Source organism: Arvicola amphibius, chromosome 5 (genome assembly GCF_903992535.2).
Source record: "Arvicola amphibius chromosome 5, mArvAmp1.2, whole genome shotgun sequence".
Lineage (NCBI taxonomy): Eukaryota > Metazoa > Chordata > Mammalia > Rodentia > Cricetidae > Arvicola > Arvicola amphibius.
Window position 1 is genome coordinate 148,300,349 of NC_052051.1, and position 27,505 is coordinate 148,327,853.

General features: G+C 42.3%; 1 protein-coding gene and 1 pseudogene across 5 annotated transcripts in view; one reads left to right on the forward strand and one right to left on the reverse strand.

Moving 5' to 3' along the window:
• Nucleotides 1-27,505, forward strand: part of Dym (dymeclin) — a 267,246-nt gene that overhangs the window by 87,283 nt on the left and 152,458 nt on the right. For 4 of the 5 annotated variants that reach the window (XM_038330159.1, XM_038330163.1, XM_038330162.1 and 1 more), the window contains 5 exons: nucleotides 5,739-5,921; nucleotides 10,979-11,154; nucleotides 14,808-14,933; nucleotides 17,380-17,493; nucleotides 18,745-18,839. In XM_038330159.1, the coding sequence (XP_038186087.1) occupies nucleotides 5,739-5,921; nucleotides 10,979-11,154; nucleotides 14,808-14,933; nucleotides 17,380-17,493; nucleotides 18,745-18,839 (694 nt within the window). The remainder of the gene's footprint in view (nucleotides 1-5,738; nucleotides 5,922-10,978; nucleotides 11,155-14,807; nucleotides 14,934-17,379; nucleotides 17,494-18,744; nucleotides 18,840-27,505) is intronic. The other variant, XM_038330164.1, reaches the window with a different exon arrangement.
• LOC119814295 lies at nucleotides 21,058-26,378 on the reverse strand (annotated as a pseudogene).

Below are 27,505 nucleotides of genomic sequence, written 5' to 3' on the forward strand. Positions count from 1 at the left end.
ACAGCTCTGTCCTTTCCTATATCGCTTTGATTTTCTCAACTGTGTCATGAATTGCACAAAGAAAAGTTTAGAATACATTAAACTTGTACTGTATAGCTGTTGGTTAGCTGATGAGTTTTATCCAACATTTCCTAATGAAAACGAAGGAGCAGTCTATGTATCAGAAATGCTCCCTGCAGTCAATGGAGGGAGCTACCAGATGAGCCCCAGCTTTCTCTGCTGACACCGAGGCTTTACTGGGAATGGAAGTGGGGCTCCCTTTACATTCCTGGAGGCTTCTGAAATTTGGGTAGGTTTTGTGCACTGCCTTCAGAATAAATCTTCAAAAGTTAATAGTTAAAACCACTGAAATGAATTATGGGATAAGTTAGAGGGGACTGGAGAGCTGGCTAAACAGTTAGTGCGAGTTTAGTTCCGGGCACCCGTGTCAGGCGGCCCACAATGCCTGTAATGCCTCCTGGCCTCCAGAGATCCTGCAGACATGTGCACACAGATGCCGATGACGCAAGTGTGTGTGTAATTTACAGACTTTTAACAGTTAAAAGTTTGTGATGCATATGGCCACAATTTGGTAAGAAATGGCATATATATTTATATCAGTATAAAAGTTTTAGATTAATGTATGTGCACCTATATGTGCTGGCTGTCTGGGAATCTCAGAAGCGGGCATCTGATCTCCTGGAACTGGAGTTACATACAGTTATGAGCTGCCATAAGGGTGCAGGGACTCAAACCTGAGTCCTGAGAGAACAAGTGCTCTTACCCACTGAGCCATCTCTTTAGCCCTTCACAGGCATAATATGAGATAGTTTATATTGTATGTTCCTTAAAAATGTAACGTCTTGGGCTGGAGAGATGGCTCAGCAGTTAAGAGCACTGACTGCTCTTTGAGAGGTCCTGAGTACAATTCCCAGCAACCACATGGTGGCTCACCACCACCTATAATGAGATCTGGCAACTTTTTCTGGCCTGCAGGCATACATGCAGACAGAACACTGTATTCATAATAAATAAATATTTTTAAAAAATGTAACGTCTTAGAAAATAGTAGATTGCTTCAATGAACGGTTTATAGTGGAAAGGATTAAAATTGCTTATCATAGCAAATTCAGAGAAATAAAATTGATAGATTGCTTATTTTGCGGTACAATATTTTTCATTTCTTTTACAGGAGGATTTGTTAACAGTGTAACTTCTGCCCATTGTAATAAGTAACTACAATCATAGGCATGTACAAAGTATAGAATTACTGATATAGCATGTTAGTGGGGTTTTTTGTTTGATTGTTTGTTTTGAGACAAGGTTTCTCTTTATAGCCCTGGCTATCCTGGAACTTGCTCTGTAGACTGGGTTGGCCTTGAACTCATAGATCTGCCTGCCTCTGCCTCTCAAGTGCTGGGTTTAAAAGGTATATCACCACCCAGCTTGCTGGTGAATTTTTTAAAAAAAGCTTTATTATGTGTATAGAGTTTTGGCCTGCATGTATGTTTTCACACCATGTGTATGTCTGGTGTTCATGCAGGCTAGAAGAGGGTGTCAGACCCTTTGGAGTTACAGACAATTGTAAGTCTGCATATAGAAGATGAACTGAACCCAGTGCCTCTGCAAGAGCAGAAAGTGGTCTTGACTTCTAAGCCATCTCTCTAGTTGATGACTTTTTCCCTCCAAGATCATCAGCCAGCCTCTCTGCCTTTCCCTCTGTCTTAGCTAAGATTTCCACTGCTGTGGTAAAACATCATGACCAAAAAGCAAGATGGGCCGGAAAGAGTTTATTTAACTTACTCTTCCTTATTACTGCTCACTGAAGGAGGTCAGGACAGGAACTCAAATAGGGCAGAAATGTAGAGACAGGGCTGTTGCATAGGTCATGGCGGAGTGCTGCTCACTGCCTTGTTCCTCAGTCTGCTTTCTTTTAGAACCCAGCACCACCTGCCCACAGATGGCACCAACCACAATGGGCTGGGCCCTCCCCATCAATAACTAATAAAGAAAATGCCCCCCACAGCCTTTCCTACAGCCAGGTCTTATGGAGGAGGCATTGTCTCAGTTGAGGCTCCCTCCTCTCATATGACTCTAGTTCATATGTCAGGTTGACATGAGACCAGCCAGCACACTCTCCCTGAACCCATTCCTTTCTCCTATCACTTTCTCCACCACATCTGCCAAATCTTCCCCTTCCCCCTTCCTTGCCTCTTTTCCTCCGTTTTAAACTTGTTAGTTTAAATAAAAATTGTAGGACTATATCCTCAGTTCTATTGCATCACATTTTCTGAGTTGGTGACCAGGAATTTCCTTCCTCTTGCTGCCATCCTTGCTGGTTCGTAATTGCTTAAATTACAGATTCCTTGATTTGCACTCTTCTCCGTGACCTGGCATGACCAATATTGATCCTGGCACACCATACCAGAGGGTTCACATAAACAAATATGTATACTTACAAAGTTTGAAAACAAATGGGACTTGTTATTGCATACAAGTGTTTTGTGATTTGCCTTTTTTTACTCAGTGGTATTTGAATGAGGGTTTTCCGTGTCCCACATAATGATATACCAGCAGTCTAAGTTCTGTTGTTTCCACATTTTCCACATTTTAATGTGAAATTTCTGAACATAATTTTCCTTTCCCCAAAGTCTTTCCAGATCCCCCATCTCTGTACCCACCCATCTTTATAGTAGTTCTTCATCCCCTCACAGAAACAAAATCCTTAAAACCAAAACTCCCCACAGAAAGAAAACTCAAAACAAAGGAACAAAAGACCAATAAGGGAAAACATGACCAAATGAAGCAGAAAGTCCTCAAATAAATCCTGTTGTGTTGGACAGCTGCTCCCAAGCCTGCGGTCTGTTTTGGAGTCTGGGTGATGCACGCAATGGCGCTCCACTGGACAAAGCTGATTTTCCCCTTGCCCATAGGTATCAATTGCAGAAAGCTAGGTTGGGGTAGCACCCAGTGTTCACTTTCCCTCTTGGTGCTGGGACTCTGTCTGGCTTGAATCTGTGCAGGTCTTGTGTGCTCTGCCACAGTCTCTGTGAGTTTATATGTGCATTAGTCCTATTGTTTCAGGAAGATACTTTCCTTGGAGTTACTTCACCCATCAACTCTGGCTCTGAAAAGCTCTCCACTTTTTCTTCTGCATAGATACCTGACCCTTGAGAGGAAAGACTCTGATGAAAACATTCCATTTAACATGGAATGTTTTAAAGTCTGTTGATGTGGGATTCCCCTCTGTATGCTGTGAATGTGTCTTATTACCATTGGTTAATAAGCTGTTTTGGCCAATGGCTTAGCAGAGTAAAGCCAGGAAGGAAATTCAAACAGAGATATAGAGAGAAAGTAGGTGGAGTAAAAGAGACACCATGTAGCTGCCAAAGGAAAAGGATTCAGAACCTTTCCAGTAAGCCACAGCCTCATGGCAATACACAGATGAATAGAAATGGGTTAATTAAGATGTAAGCGCTAGCTAGAAGTATGCCCGAGTCATTGGCTGTACAGTGCTGTAATTAATACAGTTTCTGTGTGATTATTTGGGTATGGGTGGCCAGGAAACGAACAAGCATCCTTTGTTTACAGCCTGTTGCTCTCTGCACATTGTCCTGCTGTGAGCCTGTGCAAAAAGCTTCTCTGATGTGGTTTTAATGAGGCACTGATCTATTCATATAGTATGTCCTTAGGAGTCTTTTTATTGTTGTGTTCCTTTAGCAGAATACTAAGGTTAGGTTTAACCCCAGGCCTAGGACTTAGCTAGTTTCAGGTTCTTGCCACTTTAGTAATATCAAGTATGGCTTTCATGTCATGCAGAGGTCCTTAGAGCCATTCAAAAAATGATTGGTTACTTCTGTACGTTTGTGCAGCTGTTTCACTGGTATATCTTTCTGGAAGGTCACTGTTGTTTGTAGGTTCCAGGGTTTGTAGCAGGGTGCTATTTATAATTAGCTGTATGTTATGAATATGTTTTATTACCATTGGTTATTAAAGAAGCTGTTTCAGGCATTGACTTAGTAGAGTAAAGCTAGGTGGAAAATCCTAACAGAGATATAGAAAATAGGTGGAGTTGAAGAGACGCCATTTAGCTGCCAAAGGAGACAGACACCAGAACATTACCCAGTAAGCCACAGCCTCGTGGTGATGTACAGAATAATAGAAATAGGTTAATTGAAGATACAAGACATAGCTAGAAAGATGCCTAAGCTATTGGCCAAATAATGTAATTAATACAGTTTCTGTGTGTTTATTCACAAACCAACCATCTTTGCCTAGAAAAGACAGTCCTTCAGTGTTCCTGCTTCATGAAAGAACTACCAGACATTTTGCAGGACACATAAGAAAGCATCTGATAAACTTGCCATTACAAGGCAAAACAGATCTTCAAATTTCCTGCTTCATGGAAAAGTCTGCCAGATACTATGGGCCTGAAGGCTGAAGATGGATACCCCAATGTTACAGAACTTTGGGTGACTGTCCAGGCAATGAGATGTCTCTGTCAATTCTAGAGTTTTGGAAGTTGTTTACATTGCACTTCCTGTTAACTTAGGTAATATTATATCCTTCTGGAGTCTTTGATGGAGTTGAAGACAGATAGTTATAGTTTTCCTTAGTTATGATAAAAGATAGATATAAATATTGTAACTGTAATTCCTGCTTGATACCTGTTATATGTGTTTTTACTATGTTAAGGTTAAAACCTTCCTTTTTATTTAGACTGAAAAGGGGAGATGATGTGGGATTACCTTCTGTATATGTGTTACTCTTATTGGATATTGAGTAAAGCTGCTTTGGCCTGTGGCAGGGCAGAATGTAACCATGCTGGAAGAAATAGAGAGAGAAAGTAGGTGGAGTCAAGGAGATGCCATGTAGCTGTCAAAGGAGAAGGACATGGCAGAATCTTACCAGTAGACCACAGCCTCGTGGTGATACACAGATTAATAGAAATGGGTTAATTTAAGATGTAAGGGCTAACTAGGAATATACTTAAGCTCTTGGCCAAACAATGTTGTAATTAATGCAGTTTCTGTGTGGTTTTTCTGCTCTAGGTCGGGAAACAAACAAGCAGTCTCCACCTACATAAAGATACCTCTTTTTCTTTATTCATTTTTCTATTGATTCTTTGCCTTGACCCTTGAGTACTGCTGTAAAGAGATGTGTGAGTGTCTCTCTCTGGTTTATTGATTTGGAGTCCTTTGGTGTTTACTCGGGAGTGATGTAGCTTGGCCTTGCAGTTCCCATGGTGGCTGGACTAATTACATTCCCACCAGCAGCTTACAGAACTCTGGTCTCCCTAGGTCCATGCCACCATTTGCTGCTGCTTGTTTTCTAATGGTAGCTCTTCTGACTGGAGTAAGGTGGAATAGGGCTTTTGAGTTTACACCCATTAGCTGTAAAGTACACTTATGAAAGAGTGAGTGCCCCAGCAGCTTTGTCCATCAGGGATGTAATTTACATGTGGTTTTACTATGTCTAGTAGTTATGTTTTAAATATTATAAGAAACTGGTGAAAGTAGTTGTAATGATAGTTTAAACCCATATATTCAAAATATCTCATTTCAACACAGAAACACGAGTAAGGCATTATACATTCTTTGGTGGTTTGGGTGTGGATGTGGACAGTCTAGAGGAGAATCTTCAAATAATGAACTTGTTTTGTTTCTAGCTAAAAATATATTTCAAAGTTTTAGGCATAAACATATAGAAAACTCAACATTATTGGTGATGCAGTCCTAACTATGTGTTTTCTTTTCAAGCTGGTCTCTGGACTGTCTTCACGCTTGGCGGGGCAAGCAGCAAAACAACTGCCTCTCCAGAACTTACTTCCCCTCTGGCCAACCAGAGTCTCCTTCTTCTGCTGGTGCTGGTGAACCTAACAGATGCTCCAGACACACCAAACCCTTACAGACAAGCCGTCACGTCCTTTAAGAACACGCAAGGTCTGTGGTGCTGTTTTTGAACCTTTTTCCAGTAAGCAGTGGCTTGTCCTCTCCAGCTTGTTTATCACTGTCTGGTTTTTGAGATGAGTGTCAATAAGAAAAAGATGGGATATATTTTCTGCCATTTTCCTCAAGGAGGTCAAATAATTCTTAGAATAATTCTGTGGTCCTTTAATATCCATTAAATTTACATTTTTCAGAGACAATCAAGTAACTTGGCAATCAAGACAAGTTCAAGTAGCTGGAACTTAATTAAATGTTAGGCACAAGAATTAGCATGTGAAGCCTACATGATTGGTTGTTTTAAATATGTATTTTGGTTAAAGTTTTATACGATTAAGTATTGTAACAGAAATCAATAAACTTTTTTTTTTTTGTCCAAGTTGATGTAGTTGGTATGCGGAAGGGAAGGGTCCTATACTTGGGTGGTCAGGGTGCGTCCAACACTCTTATAATATTAAGATGAGCAAGAAGTGCAATTATTGGGTAGAATCATAGAGGCATCTGGATGTCTTTGCCATGTTTGTTTGCTGACCTTTTCTAATTTCTCATAGTCAGAGGAGTGGGGTGCCAAGGAGTTATACCTTTGTCGTTTTTGAAAATTTCACATGTAGAGTCCTCATCCATTTGTGCTGCTCTAACAAAGTACTTAAGTCTGGGGAAATAGCAGAAGTTTATTTCGTATAGTGCTAGAGACCGGGAAGTAGAAGATCAAAGCCCCAGCAAGTGTAGTGTCTGTGAGGGCCCCCTCTCCAGTTCTTTTTTGTTTTAATTGATTTTTATTGAGCTCTACATTTTTCTATGCTCCCCTCCCTGCCTTTCCCCTCCCCTTCAGCCTTCCCCCAAGACTCTCAATTTACTCAGGAGATCTTGTCTTTTTCTACTTCCCATGTAGATTAGATCTATGCATGTCTCTCTTAGTGTCCTCATTGTTGTCTAACCCATCGCCAGTTCTAATGTTACACCTTGATGCTGTATCTTACATAGAGATGGAAGGCTAAATGGTGGTGCTGCACGAAGCCTCTTTTATAAAGGCCTTAACTCCTCATTCGCAAGGGAAGAGCACTCACGCCTGAATCCCTTCCAGAAAGCCCCACTACTTCACTGGCAGCGAAGCTTTTGTGTGCCTTTTTTTTTGGTGGTTTTTCGAGACAAGGTCTCTCTGTAGTTTTGGAACCTGTCCTGTTGTAGACCAGGCTGGCCTCGAACTCACAGAGATCTGCCTGCTTCTGCCTCCCGAGTGCTGGAATTAAAGGCGTGAGTCACCACTGCCCAGCTTGCTTTTGTGTACATTTGGGGGAGGACACAGGTGTTCAAACTGTAGTGCAGTGTCGAGCCAGTAACAGTTCAGTGGATAGGACGTGAAACTTGTGTGTCCAGTGTTTTCTGCTCTATTCCTATACTTTTTCCCTGGTGACAGTGTCCCTTTGTAGCCAAGAAAGCTCATTTTGGAGCTGAGCTGACCTGGGTTCATCCCACACCCTGGTCATTTCAGAGTCCTCAGTGATGGTGTTTGCAGTATGGATATACCGTCATCCAGCACTTAACATGAATAACAACCAAGAGTAGAGTATAGAACCCAGCAAGGATGCGGCATATAGTTTCTGCTGTTGTAGCATTTGCCACTCAGGCCAAAGGTTCATGTGCAGTTACAACTGGACCCTGCTTGAGACTCTAGAATGGAACCTCTTCTGTGATAATTCTCTTTTTGGAGACCGCTCAGTAGCATGGCAATTCCCAGGACTGGCATCAGAGTCAGACAGACTCTAATCTGTCTCAGGTGGTTCTTTAAGAAATAAAGGAGCTTTTACTGTAGTGTAGATTCACCAATCACTGCTGTTGCTGTGAGAAGCAGTGTGAAGCAGAGGTCAGTCTGGGTTTACTCACCATGACTTGTGACATTTTTTATTTAATCTCGGCAAGCTTCTATTTCATCATTTCTAAAATTGGGCAGAATAATGACTTAGTTGTTGTAAGATTAAATGAGGGGTCGGGCGTTGGTGGCGCACGCCTTTAATCCCAGCACTGGGGAGGCAGAGGCAGGCGGATCTCTGAGTTCAAGGCCAGCCTGGTCTACAAGAGCTAGTTCCAGGACAGGCTCTAGAAACTACAGGGAAACACTGTCTCGAAAAACAAAACAACAAAAAAAAAAAGTTAAGATTAAATGAGGGATAATAGACAAACACATTGTATAACGGCTGATTCACGCCACCTGTTGGCGTGTGTAGATATTGTGACTACACACAGAACACACATTTATGTCTGGGGAATCAAATATAGCATAGGTAAGTGGGTACTCTACTTTGCTATCATTCTGAGTCCTGTAAAAATTATTTATATTTGTATGTTCACTGTATTACTTGTATTTTTGCTGTGACATACAAACAGCAGATTAAGGCAGGAGGGCTTATTCCGGCTCGTATGTGGTCCCAGGGTCTGGTCTGTTATGCAGGAACTTTGGCATCAGCAGCTTGAGAGATGGATCTGCAGTCAGGTAGTAGAGAGCGCTGAATGCTTGTCTCAGCTTGTTGTCTGTCCCTTGTGTTCATTGTGCTTTCATTTAGTCTGGGACCCTGGCCCACAAAAGGTACTGCCAGTGGTTCAGGTGACCTAGATACCCCCACAGATGTGACCAGATCTGCCAGTGGTTAAGGTGACCTAGATACCCCTCACAGATGTGACCAGATCTATTTTCAGGGTATTCTAAGTCTTACCAAGTTTGACCATCACAACCCCATCCCTTGTCAGCTTGGCACCTAAACACACAAATTTTAAGCCATAGCCTTCCACTCTGTTCCCCATTGGCTCATGGCAAAATTCCTCGAGTCCCATAGTCTCTCACAATCCCAGCCCTGTATGCAAGTCTAAAGTTGAAGTCTCACCTGGTACTCAAGACAGCCCCTACCATGAGCTCCTACAAAGTCTAGTCCAAGCCACGTACTTCCCATGTGGAATGTCATGAGCAAACGTTCTCAGACAGACAGACACTAACCCTCGCGTCGCTGTGTCAGTGCCTGCTGCTCTCTCCAGCTCTGCCACCTGCAGGACCTGTCCTTTGGGCCTTCTGCACTCTGTTCCTGCAGCTTCCCTTACTAGACATTCAACAGTCCTTATATGGCCAACATTCTAGGGTATTCTAGTTCAGTTCTGTTGCTGTAATAAAACAATCTGACCTAAACAAACTTGGGGAGAAAAGGGTGTATTTGGCCTACCCTTTCAGGTCACAATTCATCATCAAGGAAAGTCAGGACCGGAGCCATGAAGCCAGGACTGCGTGCTAGCTTGTTCTCTGGCTCACTCTGACTCACCCAGGCTCACAGCTTACTAGTTTTCTTATACTTCCCAGAACCACCTGCCTAGGTATGGTGCTACCCATAGTGGGCTGGGCTCTTCTGCACCAGTTAGTAGTGAGGACAGTTCCCCACAGTCACGCCCATAGGCCAGTCTAATCTAGGTACTTCTTGGTCTCTGGGTACTTTACTCTTAGATGACTCTTGGCAGGTGATAATTAAAGCTAGTTAGGACATGGGGTCTCCTATTGTGACTTAGAACTTACTGCAACGTCATGGAGTGGCTCCTCAGGACCTCCTTGCAGGAACTGCAACCCTGTCATACTTTGCCTGGCCTCTCCAGAACCAAGAGTACATGGTTATAAGTACCACAATCCTGTCAGTATTTCATTCAAGCCTACAGACCCAGCACAGTGGGACTAAGCTCTGCTGCCAGCTCAGGATGGAACGTGGATGCTTTGGATCGCAGTTTCCTTGGCTTTTGTGCTGATGTTAGGGAAACGCTTCCCTAGATGGTTGTTTTGAGTCGAGAACTGCTTCAGTGGTGTTCTAGTTTAAGCTCTCTCCTTTCAAGTGAATTTGCATGTTCACAAGTAGGAGTCTTGGTGGGCGGGCCTTGCCCTCAGCACAGCCTTCCTGCTGTCCAGGCTGGAGCAGGCAGTAAGGTCTCTAGTAATGACAGATGATTTGTCCTTTGTGCTCGTCTTGTCTGAAACTTCAGACTTGCACACTTCCCTCCTGAAACTTCACGTTTTCCTTATCTTTCTCCTCCACCTTTGCTCCTCACTGTGGACCTGGATGAGAGCAGTGAGCTGTAATCTTGCCACTGTCAAGTGTGCTATGATATCTTGAAAGTGTCCCTGTCAAACAAATGAATCCCTTATCTTTCAATTCAGCATCACTTAGGAGTTAAGGTAGCTCAGTGAGTACAAGCAATTAATGTAAAGCAGGAGAGGCCGAGTTCACACCAGAACCTGTGCAGAACGGAGGCTCAGGTGTGTGTCTGTAGCCCCAGCATTGCAGGGTGGGGAAGCAAATCCAGGGCTCACTAGCTAGCCTTACTGAAATAACTGGCTTCACTCTCACTCAGAAAGTATAGTAGAGAGCAAGAGAGGAAGGTAACCAGAGTCTTCCTCTGGCCTCCACATGTATGTACACACTCATGCATCTGCCCCTCTGCCCCTCTCTCTCTCTCTCACACACACACACAACTAAACTAATTAATCAATCAATTAATTCACTCGGGTTCTTAAGATGTCTGAGCTATGATTTATTTAGAAACTTTAGCAAGTTTCTCAGCATTTGTAGTCAGTTACCTTTAAATTTTTAGTTTTTAAAGATTGGTTTTATTTATTTTAAATATGTATGTATGTATTTGTCCTTGTGTGGGTAGTGGCTTGTATTCATGGAAGCCAGAAGGTGTGGTTTCCTTCGAGCTATAGTCACACATGGTCATGAGCCACCGATGCGGTCCTCTGCCAGAACAGTTTGCCACACTCTTCATCCTTCAGTTTTGTTTAAATAAAACTTTTATGGTCGTTGTTTAGGCCTGCTGTATTTCATATATTTATTTTTATTTTATTTTAATACTAGCTAAGTTGCATATTGTTATTTTACCCATTTTTTAAAAAAATGAATTAATTTTAGTGAGTGCATCAGCCATGGTTTACTTATTTGAAGAACCTTAGCTATTATGTGTAAATAAACCACTCAGAAATGCTCATGTGCACTTTTTATACGTTTCCACGCTTGTTTTCTGTATTTTAGACAGCAGTCCTTTCCCATCGTCCATTCCACATGCCTTCCAGATTAACTTCAACAGTCTGTACACAGCCCTGTGTGAACAGCAGTCTGACCAAGCCACACTCCTCCTGTACACTCTGCTCCACCAGAACAGCAACGTCAGGACGTACGTGCTGGCTCGAACAGATGTGGAAAACCTTGTAAGTATCACAAGAAACATGCCATGCCTGTCTTGCGACTTTATAGAGAGTGACTTCTTTTCTTTTCCAAGAGGGCAAGAGTGCTGGTCTGATGGGAGATGTCACAAGACATAGGCAGAGGGTCTGCACTTCCTCCCTGTAGGAGGCAGTCTACGGGGAGCTGCTCACAGCCCAAGTGAGTGGGCACAACCTGTCCTGTGGCTGCCCAGGTCCCATCTCAGCAGGCGCTCTAAGAAGCGTCCTATATAACCCTCAAGGACATTCGTATTTCTTCTTGTTCCTTCCAGCCAATGAGGCCTGTCCTCTGGGTTCGTGTAATCGGTCTTGGTTGCCACACATTGCTGCTGACAGTGATGAAAGCCAGGGTGATTGTTCCAGCCTAGTTTCCCCCAGGGTCCATCCTTCGCACAGCCTAGATGCCAGTCCCCTCTGAGCGCAACTCCTGGACGGTTAGTCATTTTCAGGCACCTGGCCAGACACTACTTTAAGGTCCACTCTGTGAATAAAATCAGTTCCACAATTTGTCTTGGCAGGCGGAGCTCCTTTAGACAATCAATGATTTCCATCGAAGCTAATGTTTACCATCAGTTTCACTAAAGGGAAGAGTAGGCTGCCGTACCAGGGTATGCTTGAAATACCGTCAGCTGTCACTGCATTCATTGTCCCATGTTCCCCAGCCTCAGGGTCCACAGGTCGAGCAGAGCTTCACCGAGCATTTGTTAGCTTCTTTTATTGGTTCTAAATACTATGTAAATGCTGAAGAAGCATAAGATACTAGCATTTTTAGCATATTATTTATCACAGTGACATAAGAACAAAAAGTGTGATGTATAAAAATCAGTCTCCGTACCAGAAAGGTGAATAGCATTGCCTTAAATAGCACAGTACGTTGTGAAAGGCCTTGCGTTGGCTTAAATAGCACAGTATGGTGTGAAAGTCCTTTAGTCACGAGGAAAACTCTGGCTCCCCATGGGTGTGAGGAGCACAGAGATAGCTGTGTGCAAGGAATTCTGGGGCACTTTTGGCAATCAGCAGGAAGCCTGGGCGTGGCTTGTAGGCTTGTGGTATAGTGCAGATGGAGGTTTGTAAGATGAGGGTCCAGTTGTCTCCAGTTTGAGAACACCCACAGATGAAAACCTACAAGGATGCATTTGGGAGTTTTTAAGAGCATAGTAGGGTTTTCATAATTTCCTAGATTATGTCCTTATACCTTTCTACTTCTCTTTCTTTTATAATAAATATTCGTTGAGGCTGTAACCTTGGAATATGCTGCAAGAAGGGATTTATTCTGTGATGTAATTTTTAGATAATTGACAGTCCCTTTGCTGTGTAGACTCTGATTTCAGAAGGTGGCACACGGCATCTTAGCGCTTGTCATATACTTCTGTACATGTTCTTGTGAGGATGGGGCTGGGCTGCCACTCCAGTGTAGGCCTTTCCCTCTGACACACTCTGTGATCCCATTCACACAAAACTCGAAAACAGTGACACCCGGAGAAGGAGAAAGGAAGTAGTTCCTCTGCTCATTAGGTAGATGTTAATACGATCTGTCCTAGTTAGAGTTATCATTGCTGTGACGAAATACCGTGACTAAAAGCAGCTTGGGGAGGACAGGGTTTATTTGGCTTATATGTCCTGAATACAGTCTGTTGAGGGAGGCCAAAGGGAGAACTCAAACCAGGCAGGAACCTAGAGACAGGAGCTGATGCATAGGCCTTGGAGGAGTGTTTCATTTAGGTATGAGATAGAGGTAAACGCTCACTGATACAGTACAGATTAGCCTGCTGTGACCTACTGTTCTGCCCAGGAGAGATGGGGACCAACTACTCCTGGCTCTGACAACCCAAGAGAGAGACAGAGACAGAGACAGAGACAGAGACAGAGACAGACAGGCAGGCAGGCAGGCAGACAGGAGGGAGAGAGGTTGAGAAAGGGAGGGAGCGCCACCACCCTCAGCTCTTAAGCAGTCACATCGGCAGACAAGACCGCACCCTAGGGCTTACTGCTCCAAAAGACCTTGGCAAAATGGATTGAAATCCCACAACACTCAGCCTTCTTTCTTATAGAACCCAGGACCACCAGCCCAGGGTGGTCCCATTCACAGTGGACTAGGCTCTCCCCCATCAACCACTAATGAAGAAAATGCCCTACTGGCTTGCCTACAGCTGCATCTTGAGGAGGCATTTTCTCAATTGAGAGTCCCTCTTCTCTGAAGACTCTAAGCTTGTGTCAAGTTGACTTAAAACTAGCCAGCACAGCCTGAATCTGAAAAAGCATCCTCCACATTATGATGTAAAGACTCGGTAGTGTGTGGTGGTATTTTCTGGTTACTGTAGCAGGTGGACCCCGGTTGGTAGAAGCTCTCAAGGCATGGGCTCTCAAAGGCTGTGCCCACCCCTGCTTGAGGTCTGAGAGCTCCCTTTCTTGTTCTGTACCTTGTAAGGAGTCTTCTCCTTTTGCCCCTGCTGCACCACCATGGTGCATGGTCTCCACCATGTCAACCTCACTGTGGCAAGTGAAGTGCTCCTGAAACCATGAGCCAGATAAGCCTTCCGTCCAGCAAGTTAATTCTTTCAGAAAAGCCTTCCGTCCAGCAAGTTAATTCTTTCAGAATATTTTCTATTTTGGTCATAGCGACTAGAAAACAGCTCACACTGGTTAAGAAGGGAAAAGGAAGAGAGTGATTGGAGAACTAATAGCCAAAAAGTCTAAGATTTCTCTTTGAAATAATGAAAATACTCTAAAATTAACTGGTGATAGTTACTCATTTGTAAATCTATAAACCATTTAATTATATCTTTTAAATGCAGGGTTTATTCAATATGTGTATTTACTATCTCAGTAAAAATATTGCAAGGAAGAATTAATCTGTTACTTTGGCATAGTCCTATTGATCCATCATTTTTAATTTGTGGGGATGGTTCAAGACAGAAATTCTCTGTTCAACTTTGACTGTCCTGGAACCCAATTAGTGGATGAGGCTGGCCTCAGATTCAGAGATCCTCTTGCCTCTGCTTCCTACGTGCTTCCTACAGTGTGTGTGGTAGTTTCATACGAGGCATAATATACTTCTAGTGATGGCTACCCTAGTTCATATAGAATGAGCAAATAGACAGTGTCAGAGAAATGATTAGAAATGAACTTATACATATGTGAACAGAATCATCAAATCAAACCCTGATACTCTGAAGACTCAGTCTCGGCACACGCGGAGAAAATACACCATGGGCAGCAGTAGTCCTTTCAGTTAGTTACTTAGGTAAAGTGCACTTTTGGAGTATAGCATTAAAGAACAAGTGGTATGAAGCGTACAGATTAAAATGCTTTAAATTTATGAGCAACCAAGCTCTTCTGAACAGTCCAAGTTTCTTTTTCTTCCTTTTTTAAGTAGAGGAGGTTGATCTGACATCTAAAATTTCAACTGTGAGCCCAAAGGGTCTCTGGACATTAGCCTTTCGTTTGGCAAGACCTTTACAGAATTAGTGATGACTTTCTTGCTTGGGACCTTTGGTGTGTGTATGGAGAGTGCATGCAGCCAAGTGAGTGTTTATCTTTTGTATTACAAAAACTACATAACCTTCAAGCAAAACATTCAAAATAGCAGTGTTAAGCTCTCATAGTATATTGAAATATTATAATTTTTTATTTCCTAGGTTTTACCAATTCTTGAGATTCTGTATCATGTTGAGGAAAGAAATTCACACCATGTATATATGGCCCTTATAATACTGTTGATCCTTACAGAAGACGATGGCTTCAATAGGTCCATCCACGAAGTGGTAAGTTCCCGTGGTGGATGAGGGCACAAACAGAAGTGCTCTCCATAGAGTGTACTGGCTGTAGTGTTTCATCTGTTTTCCTTCTGGCAGAGTTTCTGGGGGCATTTGGACTAGAGATGGTGTTTTCTTTGTTTCATGAACTAATGCTGTGTCTTGTACCCTCATTCTCTTCTGAACAGTTTGTAGCCTCTGTTTTCATTAGTGTATGTTTGTTGTATATTATACTGGGTTACTTGAGGGCACTTTCATATGAAAATACAATGTTTTTGAGCATTTGATTATTTCTTCATTTCCCCCATGACAGTTTCACGTCTACTTTAGTGGCATATGTATTTGAAATCTAGCATCCAGAAACAAGAGAAAGCATATGCTGTTTATCTGAGACTGACTTAATTTACTTAATGTGATTGTCTTCAGTTGTGTCCATTTTCCTGGAAATGATGTCATTTTGTTCTTTTTATTATTGTTGTTTTTTGGGACAGGGTCTCCTGTAACCCAAACTGACTTTGAACTGTCTATGTTGGTAAGGCTTGAATTCCTGGTCTTTCTGCCTCTGCATCCCTAATCCTGGGGAGCCCCAGGTGTGTATTAGCTCACCTAGCTAACTTTGTTCTTAAGGCTGAAAAAAAATGCTGTTGTGTGTGCATACTACATTGTCTTCACCCTCGTCATTGCTAGACACTTAGGTCACCTCCATAATTTAGCAGCTGTGACCAGTGCTGCTGTGAGCATGATGGGCAAGTGTCTTTGTGACACTTGGAGACTTTGTGACTTGGCTTGGAGTCCTTGGTAAACAGCCAAACGTGGTATGTGAGCAAAAGGATCATATGTTGTTTCTAGTTTTAGTTTTTTGGGAAACTATCATATTGGTTTCCATAGTAGCTGGACTTAGTTTACATTTCCACCAGAAGTGTTTGGGATTTCTCTTTTAAAAAAAAAAAGTGTGTGTGTGAACTGGGGGCGTCAGACTAAGTGGCAAACACTGAGCCATTACCTAGTGAGCTATCTCGTCTGCCTGTTCCCTTTGCCACACAGTCAGCATTGGTTACTGTTTTCTAAATTTCTGCCATTCTGACAGGGAGAAGGCGTAATCTTTTGCTTGTTTTAATTTGAATTTCTCTGATTATTTTTTTTTGTGGATATTACAACTTTTCTTAAAGTTATCTACTCATTTATTAAGTGGGTTGTTTGATTTCTTGTTCTTTAGTGTTTGAGTTTCTCCTGTATTCTGAACCTCAGTCTCCTGTGAGATGTGTAGATAGCAGATTTTCTCTCATCCTGAAGGTTGTCTCTTCACTAGATTGTTTACTTTTATGTGCTCAAGTTTTTAGCTTCGTGAGATTACATTTCTCAGTTGAGATTATATCCTGAGCAACCAGAATCCTGGGTAGGGAGCCCTCATCTGTGCCAGTATCTTGAGGCATTCTGTCAGCTTAAGAATTTTACATCTAATCTATTTGGAGTTGATTTTTATACTGGGTGAAAAATTGGGATCTATTTTTATTTTACGTGTGGGTATCCCATTTGTTGAAGAGACCATCTTTTCTCCAATGTATATTGTTAATATATTTATGGGCTGTATAAATATCTATATATCACACCTTTAAAAGTTGACTTATTTATGTTATTGGTGGGTTGTAAGAATTCTTTATATATTTTTGATCTTAAGCTTTTTTGGTATTCTAATCTGTTAATATAGTGAATTATACTGATGAATCTTCCCATTCTTGAGATGAACCGTGATTGTTCTTGATGTATTAATTGGTTGTGTGTATTCATTTACAGTTTGGTTAATCTGAGTTTTGTTAGCTATCTATTAAGGAATTTGCGTACTTTTTTCTAAGATACTCTTTATTGACTGGTACTGGCTGGCAGCTCGGAACAGCCTCAGGAATTTGAATGCTGGACCCGTGGTGTCCCTGGGCTCTCCCAATTATCCATAGAAGTTCTTTACATTCTTTAGGGAAAGTTATGCCTCTCAGCACCTACTCTGTCTTACTTTTGCTTCTCATTGCTAAGTTCTGTTTACTTTTCCTGTTGTTTTTATCTGGTGTGCTCTTTCTCTTTCATATGCATCTGCTCTTTGTCTGCTGATATCAGTAGATATACACATCTCCTCTTTGTCTATTAATTATATCAGTAGATATATACATGTCCTCCTTGTCTATTAGTTGTATTAGCGGATATACACATCCCCTCTTCGTCTACTAATTATATTAGTAGATAACCTCTTGATTTGCAGACCTGGTTTTCTCTCCCTCATCTGTTTAAGAAAAGAGGAGTAACCCTATTAGCACCCCTGCTTAGCTGAACTGAACATCTCCGCTCATCTTTTTACTGCTTGATGTACCTTTAGAGTAAGTTAAACTAAAACTACCAGGAAATGGGAGACACATCTTTTTCCTAAGGGAGTCATTTTTACTCAAATTTTTCTTCCTCATTACAGATATTAAAAAATATTACTTGGTATTCAGAACGAGTCTTAACTGAAATTTCCCTGGGGAGTCTCCTAATTCTGGTCGTAATAAGAACCATACAGTACAATATGACCAGGACTAGAGTAAGTATCCCACAGCTATTTCTCTGCCTTTATGTACTTATGACTATGTTGTAAAGCATTTTGATCCCATGAAATGTGCTAGAAAATTTACATTTAATCTCACAGACCATGCTAGAAAAATTCAGACCAGCACACACTTATCATATTATGCATTTATACTGCAGTGTCTATTTCTTAATATAGACTCATTGTTCCCTGCAGTATCCTTTGTATGAAATGGAGAGAAGCAGGGAAGCACATTGAGATCCAGGCTGCTGTATGCCCGCCCTTGCTGGACTGGTAGCACTGGTTTGCCCTTGTACACTGCAGCAAAATATATAAGTAGGTGACTATGAGAAAATACAAATTCACATAAGGAGGGAAAGTATAAGGAGCTGGGGTTGTTGCTCGCTGGCAGTGCTAGCTGGCACTGCCAGAGCCCTGGGCTCTGGCCACAGCACTCCATAAGCTGAGCACGGGAGTCCTGCCAGTCACTTCAAGGTCATCCTCAGCTATATAGCGATTTTGTTTCATTGAGACAGGATTGTATTATGTAGCTCTGACTGACCTGTAACTGGCTATGTAGACCAGGCTGGCCTTGACTCACAGAGATTCACCTGCCTCTGCTTCTCTAATGCTGGAATTAAAGGTGTGTGCCACATGTCCAGCATACATAGCAAATTTGAGACCAGCCCAAACTACATGAGCTCCTGTCTTCAAAACAAAGAAAAGCAATCCCCCAAAGTACTAGTTCAAATGCCTTGAAAAGTTGGAAAAAAAATAATTCTGCTGAATTCTGTAAAATTTCAGTCTTAGTCAGTAGAAATATGTTACCAAGGAAAGCTGTGCACAGAACACACAGCTAGGGTTGTTTACTTAATGTTTTCTTGTATTTCGCTCCATGGGGCTGGTACAGATGTATATCCCAATTATTTTTATCTGAGATCATAGCAGGCAGTTGTGTTTTAGGAGGGAGACGTGCGTGTGTTTTAGAAAGATGGAAGCATACAGTCTCTGCTGTGTGTGGCTGGGAGGAGCTAGAGCAGCACACTCCAGAACCATCACAGGGTGGAACCGCCACCTGTGTCATCCAAGTGAATTGTGGAAACACTCCGACTTTTCGGTGCTATGTAGATTTGGGGACTGGAGAATACAGATCCAGGGCACTTTTCTAGCATTAGGGACAGTTGGGTATACGGTTACATTTAGTTAACCTTCCTCAAAGCATGTAGAAGATATGATGAATGTTCTAAAGTTGTTCTTTTCCCACAGGACAAGTACCTGCACACAAACTGCTTGGCAGCTTTAGCAAACATGTCAGCACAGTTCCGTTCTCTCCATCAGTACGCCGCCCAGAGGATCATCAGGTAAATAGGAACTTTAAAGGAAACACTGACTTTTTCTTTTGGCTGGTCTTCTGATAAGGGTACCACACAGAAACCTTTTTAAACATGTGCAAAAATGGCAGGTGTTCCTCAGTTTCCCACTACTTTCCTATGGTTGAGGATACCTTGTTCTGTTTTGCTTCCTCGGCTACTTGTTGATCAGCATTTATGGCATGTATGTTAGGTCCTTTAAGAACTGGAGTGTTAGGTCTCCTCTTAGGTTGTGTATCAGCTTTCTGGAGGCACACTTTGTTAGTCATGCAAATGAAGCTGTAACCGCTGTTTAGTATTTTCTAAAGCATCAAACTACACATTGACAGTTATCTGTGTTTGTCTTTGAGAATTGTCATTTTTATTTTTGGTAGGGTTTTATGCAAGGGCGGTACCACTGCCACACTCTCCACCACAGCATCCTCTCCGTAGCTGTTTAACTTTGTCATGATCTCCTGTTATTGCCTTGGCGATTGCTGATATTATTTATATAAATTTTTTATAGTGCATTTTTGTACGGTCAACAGAGCCGCATTATTTTCTAGATGCTCCATGGGAGAACCTGTTTTCCAGCTGTTAGAAGCACCTTGTTCTTTGACTCGTGGCCTCTGTCACCATTAGAAGTGGGTGGCTGAGTCCTCTCATCATTCCAGACTCCTTTTTGTGGTTCTCCCACTTAGATGGCACCTTGGCCCTGCCTAACCCACAATCTCCTCACTGTCTTAATAGCCTTATAGAACCATAACTGTGTGTTCCCTTTGGCCAAGTACAGTCACATATTAACATTTTCTGAGGACTTACAGTTTGGCCTGCCATATCATCATCACCAGGAACCCCCATTGTCACCCCCTCCTTTTCCAAGAGTATATGATCTTTAAAGGTAGGAAAGTTATTATCAGATCATAAATATCATTTGCAGGGATTTCTAATATATGTGGGTTATTTTTTCTTTTCCAGTAGGCTGCTCAATGCGAGTTTTCAAGTAAAGCATATATCAGGGAAGTTGTTTTGCTGGGGGTTTTTTTGTTTGTTGTTGTTTTGGTTTGGTTTTTTTTTTTCTTTCTTTTATTCTTATTCCTAGGACATTGCCAAATTTTTTTCTTCTCTAACACTGGAGATTGAACCGTAGGTTTTGCTCAGGTTGTGTATTGGTTTCACTACTATCTATCCCTAGCCCTTGGGTTTTGGGGGGTCTTTTTTTTTCCTTTTTGACATAGGGTCTTACTATGTATGAATCCCAGGCTGGTCTTGAATCCACCCGTAATCCTCTCGCCTCAGCTTCCTGGGTCCTGGGATTGCAGGCATGTGCCATCATGCCCAGCAGCAGTTAGTTTGGTTTTCCAGACACTGATGCTGATCCCCACACCATATATCCTTTAAACACCATTCTCACACTCCACCCATTTATCAGTTTGTTGACCTGGGCTTATTTTTTTAATAATATTTCTCGTTCATTCTTCAAGAATTTATACAATGCATTTTGATCATCTTTTCCAACCCCCAACTATTTCCAGATTGTCCTCCAACTCCCTGATCACCCAACTCCATGGTCTCTCCCCTCCCTTTTTAAAAACCTCTTGGAGTCCAGTTGTGTTGGCCAGTTACTCCCAGGCCTGGAGCCTGCCTAGAGTATGGTGTGGTTGATACACCAGGTATCACAATGCTCCTCAGCTAGGGCCTCGGACTTTGTGACCACCTTCCCCTCTTCCATGTGGGGATTTTGTCCAGCTCGTATGTGCTGTCACAGTCCCTGAGAGTTCATATGTGCATCTGCCTTATTGTAGCCAGAACAAAGTGTTTCTTTGAAGTCACCCACCAAACTCACGTCTGACTCTTAGAATCCCTCTGCTCCCTCTTCTGCATGAATCCCTGAGCTTTGGAAGTGAGTATGATAAAGCTATCTTGTTTAGATCACTCCAAGGCTTCTTATTCTCTGTGCATTGACCGACTGTGGGTCTCTGTGTTAATTGCTATCTAGTGCAAGAAGAAGCATCTCTGATGAGAATTTAGCAGTGCCTTGATCTATGGTCACTAAGTCATTTTAATGCTATGTCCATTTAGGAGAATAGTCATAGTAGATTTTCCTCTTCAGCCCACCTATCTAGCCATAGCCTTGTTAGCAGGGTTAGGTATGGTGATCTGGGCTCATTTTTTTTTTTTTTTAAAGAAAAACCCTTTACAGTCCAGGTCTTTTATTTCTTTTTGTACATCAGGCCATGAATTCGTATGGAATGGGCTCCAGCAGCTCAGGCTCCTTCCCGTTCGTTCTCACAAAGTGTGCTTCTCTGGGTGGAGCAGGCTGGCACTTCAGCTGAACCCAGGTGCCCTTCTCTTTGGCTTTCTTTTTCCTCTGGTCATTCTCCTTCACCAGCTTCAGGAAGCTGTCTCTGCTCTTTGAGTGCTTGATGTGTTCAATCAGCACAGTAATTCTCTTGCAAGAATCTTGCCCTTAACTTGCTTGTTTACAATGATGCCCACAGCATGCTGGGTGACATTGTAGACTCTTCCAGTTTTGCCATGGTAACATATATGGGGCGTTCCTTTTTGAACAGTGCCCATTCCCTTGATATCTACAATATCGCCCTTCTTGTAGATTCGCATGTACGTGGCCAAAGGAACAACTCCATGTTTCCTAAAGGGCCTGGAGAACATATAGCGGGTGCCCCTCCTCTTCCCTTTGTGTTTGTCATGTTGGCGAGTTACTGAAAGACGGCCACCGCGGCCGAAAGCCTGGGCTCATTTTTGATAATTATTCAGAACTAATTTCAGTTCTTTAAATAAAGAACTGAATTCTTCAGAATTTAGTAGAGACTGTTTTACATTGACTCACAAGTGAGTTCACGTCTGGTCTTTAGACAGTTTTTTGCAGTAGAGTGGGAAGTAGTAGTAAGAAGTTGGCTAGTTCCTGACTTTGTACTAACGTGAACTTTATTTCTTAGACACATGCACGTGCGCGCACGCGCACACACACACACACACACACACACACACACACACACACACACACACACAGAGTCTACTCATACTCTGGAGTCTTCCAGCTACCCTGAGGAGCCCTGAGTTTCCAAGAGTTAACTTTTGGCCCTGTGCTTGTTTTTAGCACGGCTCACGCTGCTTTGCAGTCCTTTTCTGCATATGTGGAGTTTTTCAATGATTTCAGATTAGGTTTCTTATAATGAATATTTTCTAAGGCCTGTTCCATATGAAATTTCCAAATGAATTAGTTCATAACTTAAGCTCTGGAAATCTATGTTAGATATTGTTAAACAAAATTTTCTAGATGTAATAGTTAGAAAAGATTCACAAAGCAGTCTGCTTTTTTTTTATGATTCCAAAAATAGAAAATAAACAAGGTAAGAATCATAGTTTGGATCTGTTATGTGGAAGTATTTGGATTCATCAGTGATGAATGGTCCTTACTTCATGTGAGTGGATTTTCATTTTAGCATTATTTGAGTAAGGAATTATATTAAGTAATGTAAGATATATCAGAACTAGTAATAAGACTCTTGCCTTCAATAACTTGTAATCAGTAGCAGACATAAGACTGTTCTTATATAGGTAAGGTATAAAGAACTTGCATAGATCCAGATGTTGTAAATATTATAATGAAATAGAATTCTTGCAGTAGGGAAAATGGTTGTGTCTAAGACTGGTGAGAAGACATCACACTTGAGGCAAGGCGACAAGAGAGGAGTAGTATTAGATGCTTGCAAGTCAGGAAAACATCAGTGGCAGTCACTGAAACAAGAGGTCGCGATCAGAAGGGGTCTGTGTAAAAATCACCAATCTCGGGAGACAGAGAAGGAAAGGATATAGTTCAATGGACTATATATGCCCGTGTGAAAATGTCTTCATATAGTCCAGCACCATGTGTGATGGATAGTAACAGTAAATAAAATAAAATAAAGTAAAATAAAAAAGAAATTGCAAATAAATTCACACAGTCTGCTTCAGTTGGCATGCTGCAGACCTATGCAAGAGTTAAAGGAAGAAGCAGGATGGACTGGTGACTTATAGAGGGCCTTGAGTGTTAGTCTTGTAGTTCCAGATAATGGAAGGAAGAAAGAAAGGGAGGTCTGCCTTTTTTTTTAATACCAACAATGAATGAATGAGTTGTGCATAGGATTTATTGGTGTGTGCTATTGATGACATTGGAACAGGCAAATTCTAGCCAGTTCCAAGTGCTTGCTGCAGGTACTTCTTGTCTGAGCACTATATTTGAGTAACTGCTCTGGACAAAGTGTCCTTGTCATCCAGGAGGGAGCTCATTATGTAGCTTTCTTTCACAATATCTTCAAAAGCTTTGTATGCACATTGAAGTCTGGGTCTGGAAACCAAGATTTATCCTCTGAGAAAATCCTTGTCTTGAATTGGAAATGGAGACCAGCATGTACATCTTGAGAGAGCTCATTTTCTACCAAGTGTCTGTCTCTAGGGTTGAATTGCAAAGCATGACAGGGAATGCATAACCGTAGCAGTGCAGAGACCAAGGTGGTGGAGCCAAGCTGTTCGGGATTTACCTGTGCTTCATAACTCCTTTCAGTGAAAGACTTCATGGATATATTCTAAATTCCCTCTCAGGAAAAGTCTGCAATTTTATATGTGTCAGATGTATTTTATGCAATCCTCAACAAGTCTAAGACTCATAATTTTGTGGCTATAAGAGGATTTTAATGAATTGTTTCACATCTTCTTTGCTGGGCATTAATATTAGGAGCAGTTTCTTGTTGTACCTAGGCTGTTGATATTTAGTGACAATATACCCACCCCAAACTCTTGGTGCCCTAGAGAAATCACAAGCACATATGGCCTGTGTTTTGATTAACTTTATAAATTCTTTTGAATGACTTATAGGAGTGTATATTTTGATGTGCCTATTAAGGAGGCAGATACCTGTTGAATTCAAGGCCAGCCTGGTCTACACAGTAAATTCCAGGACAGCCAGGACTATGTAGAGAGACTCTGTCTCAAAAAAAAAAAAAAAAAACCAAAAACAAAACCAAAATTTCCCTTTCTGCCTCATGTCCACCAGTCCCTTTCCCTGGCTTCTCCACCTTTGGGTTATCAGATATTTTCCTTTAGTACCTTAGCCTGCATTGCTCTTTCTTCTGTCTTTACCATCTTCCCCAGGAAGTCACATATGTAAAAACTACATTTATCAATGGAAAAACCTATTTGTAGAGGGAGTAGCGGGGCTGCGTCCTGCCACCCGGCTAGCTTTACACCCGAAATAATTACACAGAAGCTGTATTCATTTAAACACTGCCTGGCCCATTAGTTTCAGCCTCTTATTGGCTAACTTCTCACATCTTGCTTTAACCCATATTTAGTAATCTATATAGCACTACAAGGTGGTCACTTACCAGGAAAGATCTTAACCTGCGTCTGTCTTGGAGAGGAGAAGCATGGCGACTGACTATGGCGACTGCCTGAAGCGTCTGCCTTCTCTCTCCCAGCATTCTGTTCTGTCTACTCCACCTACCTAATTTTCTGTCCTATTAAAGGGCCAAGGCAGTTTATTAACCAATGAAAGTAACACATATACAGATGACTCTCCTCCATCACCTATTTGTTTATAGTCAAGATCTTTCTCATTCTTTGTGTCAGGCAGCACGGTGCAGTGTAGCATACACACAAGAGCCAATTTCCAGGACTTGGATATCAGCTTCAAAACTTGTAGCTATGGAATCTTGTAGAAGTTGTTTAGCTTTTCTCTATAGCGTTCCCAACTGTTAGATGGCTGTGACAACAGTGGCTGTTGTTACCAGAATTCTAGGACAGAAATGTGATCCTGGGGGTTGTCATCTTGCCAGGTCTGTGCAGTCTTCCAGCCCCAAAGCAAGCCAAAGTGAAAAAAGGGGGTTAAAAGAAAGTAAACATTTCAGCCTGTCTTCAGGTACTGACTCGAGCTTTATGTTTTGATGAAGGAAGCATTGGAACAGGGTAAAGTCTGCACTAATTGATTTTGCCTAAGTGTCATCTGGTTGATCTTTTGCTCAGCTGTGTATTCTGCAAGGAGGCTCAGAAGAAGTCTTTATTGCTTGAGGGAACAACCTGTTTTCTGCAAGAGTACCTCTGGTTGAGGCTGATCTCATCTCACTGGGGGGCAGTCCTGTCTGTGAGGCTGTAATAAAGAGGCTGCTTGTTTGTCCTGGCTGCCCAGAACTGAAATAATCACACAGAAACCATATTATTTAAAATACTGCTTGGCCCGTTAGCTCTTGCTTCTTATTGGCTAACTCTTACATATTAACTTAACCCTTCTCCATTAATCTGTGTATCGCCACATGGCAGTGGCTTACCAGCTAAAGTTCAGCCATCTGTCTCTAGCGGGGCTACATGGCTTCTCCTTGACTCCGCCTCCTTTCTCCCAGCATACAGCCTAGCTCTGCTCTCCCCACCTAGTTCTGTTCTTCCCTGACATAAACTCAAAGCAGTTCCTTTATTTATCAATGGTAATCACAGCATACAGAGGGAAATCCCACCTTATGAGTCTGTACTGTTTGGGCATCCAAGATGTGCGGGTTTAGCACAATCCCTGGAGATCTTCGGGCTTTTTTTGAGTCTGGGAAAGAATGCTTAAAAAGCAGACGGGGAGGAAGCCATCTTCAACCTGGAAGAGGAATGAGCCAGGGAAGGTAATGCTGGATTTTTCAACAGATTCGGCTTGGATAATGGACACGCTTGTGTGTAGAGTAGAGCTGGACTCTGTCCCAGAGGCAGTAACAAAAGGAAGATGTGGATAACAAGGTTCTTTTTGCTGTTAGTTGCCCTGTAGACCCCAAGAAGGGATTGATGCAGCTTCTAAGTATATGATTTCCCGTTCTGTTCCAACAGTTGAGGGAAGGGAGGTGTTGGCCGTCTGCCTTCGTTGGTCTTCTAGCCCTGTGATAGAGCAGTAAATGAGAAGGGAATAAATTGAAGTGCTTGAAACGGGCAAGTGAGAGTCAGCTGCAGAAACCTAGAAGCAGAGCGTGGCAGTGCTGTAGAGTGCCCATCTCAGCAGCAGGCAGTTACAGACACTGTGGTGCCGTAGAGTGCCAATCTCAGCAGCGTGCAGTTGCAGACACTGTGCAGGCAGAGTCCTTTTTCTTCTAAATCCATGGATATTGACAGCTTGGAGAAAAGTGTTGAGAATTAGAGAGAATAGTTGGTTTTTTCCCCTCTGCCATCCATTTCTAACCTTTTGACATTGCTGTGTTATACTGTCATGTACTTGTTCACTCTCAAGAAACGTATAACAAATAGTTTCATGTTGGGCCAGCTGCATGTAGCCCCTGGGAATCGGTTGGACACGCCTGAAAGATCTTGTCAAAGGTGTGATTCTGCCTCCTCCACAGAGGAGAAAATCACAGAGGCAGAATCAAAGGGTGTCACTCCAGGGACCCGCACAAGAGCACCTGGCCCCTTCTGGAAGAGATAGCACCGGTGACCCATTTCTTGTTGGTTTCTTTGAGATTGGATCTCACTATGTGTTTCAGAATATCCTTGAACTTGTGTTAGCTGGTGACTTGAACTTAGGATCATCCTGCTTCAGCCTCCCGAGAGCCCAGGCTATCTTCTAATAGCTTAGATTTCCCTAAAGGGTGAGAAGCTGCCACTGGGTTGTTAGAGGTTTGTGGCAATTCTGGGTTGTTTTAGTGGGTAGATCTTAGCGCTCTCCTGGGAGGGACTCTTGAGTGCAGGCAGTTGTAGAAATGCAGGATTTACCAGATTCAAACAGTGTGTGTGATTTCTCTTTTCAATCGAATGCCTGGGCACAAACAAGACTCCAGTTTCTCCCTTGCTGTGATCTTTGCTGATCTTTGTTTGATCTTGGGCAAGCATTAGCCAAGGAAGGAAGGAGAAATGTTTGTCTTAGAAACCTGGCTTCCTGTACTTCCTGTGGCAGAGGTACTTTGAAGGCAGCAGAGTTTTTCAGGGAAATCTGGCATGGTTTACCTTTTCAGTTTAGTCTTTTCTTAAGAAGTTACATTGGGAGCATTTGCACTTCCCCGTTGGGAATGTCTGAGCTTTTAGCTAAGCCGTGTGACTGTGTAGAGCAGTGTTGTGTCATACAGCAGTGTCTTGGCAGATTTGATGGGACTTGCAAAAACTTGACAATTGATTTAAGTTCCAGGTTAGAAGCTGGCATTGCCAGGATGTTCGCCTCTAAGGCAGCACACCATACATCTATCTGAATTTGATTTCTTGTAAGTAGAGGCCTTTGTGGATGGCATTTCCACATAAGAAATGAACCATTAAAGTAACTCACTTGGAGCTTTATAGACTTACATCACATCTTCGCGTGACTGGGAATATATGAAGGCATGTCTGTACTTTATCCTCTTCACCGTGGATTTTCAGCGCCCAGTCCTGTCTCCTACTGTAGGGATCTGGGATTTTATTTTTACCCTGCTTATTAACCTAAAAGTTGATCTACTATAGTTTTGTGACTTCTTTTAGGAGTCTTGAGACTTCTGGGTTTGGGACAAAGGGCAATCTGATGGGCTCTTTTCATATTATTTATTATAAATAATTATTTACAAAATTACTAGGGTCAGAGTGTCCTGACACTCTTGTCTTGCTCCCCATACCCTGGAGCAACATGGCAGAAGGCAGGAATTCCAGGAACGGACCCTGAGTGTGGGAACTCTGTGGAAAATGGCTGTCCT